Source organism: Arachis duranensis, chromosome 1 (assembly GCF_000817695.3).
Source record: "Arachis duranensis cultivar V14167 chromosome 1, aradu.V14167.gnm2.J7QH, whole genome shotgun sequence".
Lineage (NCBI taxonomy): Eukaryota > Viridiplantae > Streptophyta > Magnoliopsida > Fabales > Fabaceae > Arachis > Arachis duranensis.
In genome coordinates this window covers 29,599,062-29,607,289 of record NC_029772.3, presented here as the reverse complement: position 1 = coordinate 29,607,289, position 8,228 = coordinate 29,599,062, and the positions used below count along the sequence as shown (strand labels likewise).

General features: G+C 30.6%; 1 protein-coding gene across 2 annotated transcripts; it reads right to left on the bottom strand.

The window, feature by feature from the left end:
• Positions 1–5,783: 5,783 nt before the first annotated feature.
• Positions 5,784–7,845, bottom strand: LOC107483992 (probable purine permease 11). Of its 2 annotated transcripts, none has more exons than XM_016104603.3 (2): positions 7,691–7,845; positions 5,784–7,011 (listed from the first exon to the last, which is right to left on the bottom strand). In XM_016104603.3, the coding sequence occupies exons 1-2, from the start codon at positions 7,725–7,727 to the stop codon at positions 5,879–5,881; spliced, it is 1,170 nt and encodes a 389-aa protein (XP_015960089.1). In that variant the 5' UTR covers positions 7,728–7,845; the 3' UTR covers positions 5,784–5,878. The 2 variants fall into 2 exon arrangements, with proteins under 2 accessions (XP_015960089.1, XP_015960098.1); XM_016104612.3 differs by having other exon boundaries at positions 5,784–7,077; positions 7,691–7,776.
• Between the last annotated feature and the right edge of the window lie 383 nt (positions 7,846–8,228).

Below are 8,228 nucleotides of genomic sequence, written 5' to 3'. Positions count from 1 at the left end.
TTTTGTGCACTCTGCCTTTTTTTGCTCTATGGCTTTTTCTTACAAACCTTACTGTTTACCTTTTTCCATGAGTCTCAAGACAGACAAAATTAAACAAAAAAAATACAAAATGAAGAACATTGAAGGAGAAGAACTTCTGTTAGCTTAGGTAGCTATGTGAACACTGTGCTTTTCACTCTTTTTTTTCTTCAAGCCCTGGCTGTTCTCCCTTATTTATAGAAGGGGAAGCCTCTACGGTTGAAACTATTGAACTAAGCTAAACTTCTTCTTTTTCATGCAAAAAATCGGTTCGGCCAGAGAGAGAGGAGAGATAACCAAATGTAAAACCCAACATGCAATTATCTCTGTGTCTTCCCTTGGTCACCAATCTTCATTAATTCTAGCCATCCATCTTGACTTTCACTCCAAGAAGGATTCCTAGCCCTTGATGAGTTCTTGATGATGACAGCTTCATCTACTCTAACTTCTGCATCCTCCATCATGTAGCCACTGTACCTACCTCCTGTGGTGGTTGATCAAAAGCAGAGACAAGCCATGCCTCCAAGGATCTTCTTCCTCTGATCGAGATCATCTTCTTCCTTTTTAGGGTATGGAGAGCTTAAGATTACTTCACCACATCTTACCTTTTGTGGTAAAGATCTTAGCCATAACATACTTCAGATTTTCTTTTTCTTGATGCCATCATTACAATGGGCTTACTACTAGCTTCTTCTTCTTTCAGATGGTAGCTTAAAATTTCTTCCATAGTTGCTGTGAAGTGACCGAAAGCAGGAAGAGAGATAAGAGAGAAGAGAGAAGACTTTCAATGTGATTTGAATGAAGAAACAAAAGTGAATTAATTTTGCTTCTCTCTTGCTTAGTGGCGTAGATCAGCATTCAATGCCATCAAATCAAAATCTCTTTCTCTTTCATATTCCAATTCTGTTGTCACTATTATAATTTATACAGATGATAAGAGATACAACTCATCCAATTTGCCAAAATCTTCTAAAATGCATTAAAGAATTTAAAAGTATTATTGGTAATCTGAATTATCCAAAAATTGATTCTTGAAGCAAGAAAAAGCAAAAAAAAAAAAAAAAAAAAAAAACATGTGATGAAATAAAATGTGATAAGAATATAAAAACAAAAAAAAAAAGATTTGATCATGTATTTTAGACTTTTTTATTATTTAGTTGTGTTTGAACTGATGGTTTACTCAATAGTTTTATCTTCGATTTATAATTTTTTTTTATTTTCATGAGTTCTTAAATACTACTCAAATTTTTTGTAATGAGAAATATAATAAATATGTGAAAAAAATGTGCAATATTTTTTACTCCAAATGAAAAAGAATAGTTCAAATGCTATATAATAAAAAGATAAAAAAATATACAATATTGTTAAATGTCAAATCGGAAAAAGAAATTCAAAAAATAAAAAATGCATAGCCTTTGGGCATTTAAAACAATAAAAAGGATTTTTTTTTTTTTAATTGACACCTTAAAAGAAAATTATGAAAAAGAAGAAACCTCGTGTTGAAGAAGGGGCATGTGAGCTAAGATTAAATTGTGTGTGAAAATTTTTGAAAGCAACTTTGTCTAATGGAATTGAAGGTACTTTAAAAAGTATTTTTATCCTAAATTGAAATGATAATGAGTGTAAAAAAATTGAAGGAAAATATAAATATAGATGTGGATGAAAATTAGGATTTGAAGGGAAATTAGGATTTACATGAAAAATTAATATTTGTAGAAAAAATTAAGATTAAAAATATAAATTATAATTATTAATTATGATAAAAGATATTTTTGATAAAGAAAATAATTAAAAACTTTTTTTCTTTCTACTTTTTAAAAACAATATATTATTATTTTTATTTTTAAAAAAAACGAATATTTTTTTAATAAATTTTTTAAAAAAATACATCCAATCATATTTAAAACTTAATAAAAGTATTTTATTTTTTAAAATGTACATTTTTTCAGAAAAAAAAAAGCTAATTCAAACAAACATCTAATTTTAAATGCTAAGAAATTGATAAAAGCACACCCTAATTGTTTTGGTTTGGCTTCTAATCAATTTGATTGATGTGTCTTAATATTTTCTTGATTTTTAAAATGTTTCAAAAGTATTTTGGATAGATTTTATATATAAAAACCTTAGTTTATATGCCAATTTCTATCATATTTCATACTTGAAAAAATTTTAGTGTGTGTGAGAGATATATAGATCTAAGTTCTTAATGTGAAATATATCTAAATTTTAAAAGAATTAGCATCTTCAGATATTTGAATTTACTAATGAATTAATATGAGATAGTTACAATGATAAATACATTATTCTTATATTATTAAGAAATCTTTCATTTTAAGTATTACAAATATTAATCTTTTTATAAATATATGAAAAGGTATTTTACAAAATATACGTACCAAACAATTGGCTAAATCTCTCTATATATAGTAGATTCTTTGTATAATGTTGAATACAATAAATAATGTAGTCTTTATATTATAAATTATTATTAAACAAATGTATTTTGATAAATAACCTTGTAAGCACCTTGAGAATTGTTAAACTTTTACTTCACCGCCGTGTAATCTCCTAAATGACTATCTATAATGCGTAAAATGTCGGGATGAGGACAACGAAGGGCGGCAAGGGATGCACAAAACGATAGTAAGATTTTTTAACGATCTAAACCAATTTTTGTTAGTTTATAAACAGTTTTTTTTTTTTAATTGGCTGATTTGTTACATAGTTGGCTGAATGAGGATTAGTTATCTATGCGTTTTCGTTATTATTATGAGAAGTATAGGGCCAACTATAGTTTAGCCAAATCAGTCAACTCTCCTCTAATCTTGATTTTGAAATTTAAATAATTCGGAAAAGTATATGGAATCAACTAATAATCAGTCAAGAATGGAACAATATAATTAATTATAATTAGTTTTATTAATTTATAATTTAATTTATTTTTTAAATTATTGTTGACCTCGTTCAAAACATGAGAGAAGATATGTTAGTGATAGGAGAGAATCATAGAACAGATCCTTTGATCATTAATTAGTTGATTCCATGTTTTATTAAATCATATCCAAAATCATCCAATTTACAAGAAAAAGAAATATCCGTGTAAAGTCACCGATGACTCTGATTTACCAATTGACTGATTCTTGGCTTATATAGAGTTGGTTCCGTAGCATTGTTGAAATAATTCAGTTTTGCACCCTTTCGAAATCTGCGTCGTACAATTTAAGTCATAAATCCTTCTGCCATCCGTTGCACCATTAACGTCTGCCTCCTCCCACCCATCGCACCGTCGTCGTGTCTTTGGTGCACCACCCTTGTCGTGCGAATCAGCTCCCTCTCCAGTCCTCCGTCACGTGTAGTCGCCTCTCCCCGCGCGTCCTCCTTTGTAGCTGTTCCACGTCACCGGCATCCATCAGGTGGTCATCCTTTCCATTACAACATCATGGGCTTCATCCTCGCCATCGCGCCGCCTCCATCACCGTTCACACAGAAGCATTTGCAAAGGATCAAACCCGCCATCATGTCGTCGATGCAATGTTCGGAGCTTTCTTGGATCTCGCCCGTGAAGCAGGCCAACAAGGGTCGCTACACGATTCAGCTCCCTTTCACGTTCTCTCTCGCGTCCTATCTCCGATCATTGTGTGATTCGCAGCTGTCATCCTCTCTCTTGCATACATTATTCTTCTTCTTAGTTTTAGATAATACTTTATACTAATTTTAAATGTTTCTTTTTACTTAAGTATGGATATTTTTTTTCTTATGTTTTAAATGTTTTTTATTTTTTATTTTAGATGTTTTTTTAATAATTTTAATATTTTTTTAATTTTTATACTTTTTTTAATATTTTATTAGATGTCTCTTTCTATTAGATTTTAAAATTTTAAAAAGATTTTGGATATTTCATTTTTATTTGTTTTTGAATGCTCTTTTTATTAGAAATTTTTAAAATGAATTTACAATGATTTTGGATGTTTGTTATTATTTAGTGTTAGATTGTTTCTTTTAGATTTTGAATTTTTTTTTTCCATTAGATTTTGCATGTTTTTTATGATAATTTAAATTCATATTTTCTAAAACAAAATTCAAAAAAAAAAAATCTAGTTGACTGTACTTGAGTATACCCTAGTTGGTTATTTAATGGGATTGTATTATTATATTCTATTTTTATGTAGAGCAGTTAATATGAATTTCAATAGAACTATTCCTCGCTCCATTGCCTATTTGTCTAACATCAATAGTTTGGCTTGAAACTTTGGTGAAAGATGTTAGGTTCCTCTAAAATTTTGGCTGCTTATTTGACTTGGTTTGTTTGGCAGAATGGCAAATGGCAATCAGCTGTAATTGCTGATGAAGAACCAAATATTCCTATGTGGAATCCTACGCTGTACAAACTTCCTCTAGTTATCATTGTGACAAATAGCTTTATACACCGCAAAACTTGATTTTAATCTAACCAGCCTACTCTACTTGCCATATATAAATAGTTTGCAAGCTACTCAACGATATCCTACAAAAATATCTGTGGCCCTATAGTAAGAATTTTGAATAAATCGTCCAAGTAATGAACTTTTCTTTCTTGATTCTATGATGGCGTTTTGTAATTGGCTTTAAAAACACAAAATTTAGTACTAATGAAAGTTTGTTTCTATTTTTAGCATTGCTAAGCCCCCTTGTTTGTGCAACTGTCATGACACTGATGCCTGTATGTGAACTTAAATGATCCTAATGGTAAGATCCTTTGATCTTTTTTTTTTTTTTCAAATCAATTAGTTAATTTTAAAATTGCGTAATCATTGTTTTGATAATGACATCAATATCTTTGTTTGTTCTGGTTATGATAAGCCATCAATATTTTTTAGCCTCGAGTATATTTTTGTTTATTTTTTAGGGTTTCCACTTATATTCCATGTTATATGATTGGGTTTAATCTTTTTCTAACATTTAGATTTTATGGCTCGCTAGTTTGGCAAAGGATTATGAAAATAAATAGAAAATCAATGTTATTTTGTATTCAAACTTTTAGTTATCTAAGAGACAGATTATCTTGGCTAATTGTTATTATATTCTTTTCTATTTGTTATTGATAAATAAAATAAAATTTGGAGGCTTTTTTTTTCATGCTCTTTTGTTAGATGTATTATATTGCCAATATCTAGAATATCAAAAATTGTGGGCCAATATATTTTACAACATTTTGTTAAATTTAACTTCATGTTTGCTGTGGCTATTTTTTTCAATACAGTATTTCACACCATGGCTAATTAGACAATGACCATAGCTATTCAAAGATTTTCACGATTCTTAAAACCGTGGCTAATAGCGTCAAATATGTAACAAAATAAAAATCAACCCTCTAATTGTCCACAGTTCCTCTTTCATAGCTATTTTGGGTTAGTCACAGTTTTTTCAAATTTTAGCCACCGCTTTAACCATCATTAAATCGTGCTTTTGTTGTAGCTCCAAGCCCTCCAACTATAGCTAATGCCAAATAGTAAGGTGGTTTTATGTATTTTATATCATTGCATAGTTTATTTTTTAGTTGGGACGTAATTTGAACAGTTCTACCTTTTAATTGTTTTTAAATGTTCAAAATAAAAAAATGTAACAATTATCTAATATTACTAAATTATTGAACTTATCCTTTTTCCTTTTTTTTCTTCCCTTTTATTTGTGCGTCCCCATTCGATTATTTTAGGTTGGTGGATCAAATAAATCGAATAAACCATATAGCCAATTGAACAACCCAACCAAATGACAATAATTCAGCATAAACTATACTTTGTATTATTTCAAGGAAAGATGCAATTCAGAAGAATGCAACATTATTAACAACGTAAGATGACATATTTAATCAGAACTTCCATCAACAAACTTCTACTTCACCCTTTGAAGCTTCAACGGCATCATCACTTTTATCCGCTTTGGCTTTTTGGTCATCAAGATAATGTTGATAAATATAGGAAATGAATCCCCATATTGCTAACAACAAAGCAACAGCTTTAACACCGCTGAACTTATCATGAAAGAAGAAAACAGCAAGAACTGGAACTATAGGCAAGGACAAAGTGCTTATAAGATTGGAGAACAATGAAGACACCTCCAAAATCAACCCTATCATACCAATTGAAAATACTTGCCATGTCACAGCAATCCAAACCAAAGTCATTACATATGACACACTCCCCTTCTGGTAACTTTGCATTTCATTGTGCAAAGTTTTCCATTCCCCGCTCGCGAACAATCCCACGACACAACCGGATGTAGCAACAAAGGAAGGGTAGATTTGCATGCCCAATATAGAAGAAAATGTTTTCCTCTTGATGACTTTGTCAAATGAAAGTTGCATCAGAGAGAGGTACAAGGAGAACACAGCAGATGCAAAAACAGTGCACAAGAAGCCTATTATGTACTTCCCTCTTAGGATACCAGACGATTCGCTAGAATCAGAGTTGATTGCGAGCAGGGAAGCCGATATAGTAAGAAGGACTATGGAATTGAATATGAATGCTGTGAATTTCTGGGAATTGAGGAAGTAAGAGAATAATGCATTGAAGGCTAGTTGAGTAGCACATAGTAGGGAATATGTGGAAACAGGTAGATATAGAAGTCCATATGAATACATCAAGTTATCACCAGTTAATAGAAGTCCAAAGCCTATGTAGAGGAGAATTAAGGAGGAAACTTTTGGTTTGGTATTTTTAAAGGAATCTTTGTTGTTGTTGTTGGATTTGGATTGTGGTGATGACGATGAGAAGTAAAAGAGCAACGGAAGTAACACCGGGAAGCCGGCCGATTGAACAAATGTCGACATCCATTTGCTGTTGCCGCCTTTGTCGAAGTATAGCCTTCCTAAAAGGACAGCAGCAGATTGGCCTGCTAGGAGAAAGATTATGTATACAGAAACACAAAACCACTTTCTGTATCTTTTTAACATTGTTTGTTTCTTTAGTTGGTGTTGATGAAAGACAGAGGTTCTGTCTTTGCTTGAATTCTTCTCTGAGGAATAACATCAAACATGTAACAAGCTACGATCAGTTGATTCAGTTTAACCTTCTATAAACTCTATAATTTACAAAATAATTGAGAGAAAATTAGAAGCAAATTGCAATAATCATAAGAAAAGTAAGTATTAACAATTGAAACAACACGACACGTATTTCTGTTGAAACTATTTTATCAGTTGTTTTATACTCACGTGAGACTGATAGTTAACCAAAGAGAATTAATAGTTTAATATTTCGTACTACTCCAATCAACTATAATAATAATAATAATAATGACCAAACTAGTAACTAATTCTAAGTTATCTTACTAATCCTATAATTCATGGTACATCACTGAGAATCTGATATATTAAATAATAGAATTCACTCATTGTTAGCTTAATTATAATTGTTTAAAAAAAAACTGCTTATGCTGTTGTCAAGCTGATGAAACTAAGATAGAAGGTAAGACACACGTAGTAGTGTTCAATCTAATAAGCTCTGCTTTTTTCTTAAGTTTCAATCTTATAGAATAATAGCAATACAGTAAGATGAAAAAGTGATTCTGTTAAGTTCTTAATTATTTCTCTTTCAAGATTCCTAAAGAGAGGTACAAAAAGGAAACAAAAAAGGGGCGCGGGGGTGATGAGAGAAATCTAGAAATCCAAGCAAATTTTGAGGGAGAAACCAACCTGTAGTTTCTAACTGGAGCTCTTGAACTATCTCCATGAAAGCAAGAAAATTAAATTAAAAGTGCACCAACCTATATATTGTGAGAGATGATAAGCTCAAAGATATTTTGAAGTAGTGTTTACACTTTGCAAGTAAAATATGAGTGAGTGATGGATTGTGCAGCCAATGTTGAAGTTATTTTAAGAGAGAAATGAGATAGGAAGAAAAAACACTAATAACGAGACACAAAATGTTTAGTTTAATTTATGTGAATTAAATAAAAATATTAATAAAATGAGATCGACAAAGCATTAATAAAAAAGAAAATTTGTACATTATATATATATATATGTATATATATATATACACTACTCTTTTAGATTGTAGGAAGAAATTTCAAGATGAAAATGACTTTGTTGTAGTAATATAAATTTGAAACTTTGAATTGACTTTGCTGTAGGGGCTTGCAAGTAGGCAGATAGAGCTCAGCAGCAATTTTTCATATGCCCAAACTATCACCTTAGATATTTTTTCGGAGAAATGTTAGGGGCTAGCAAT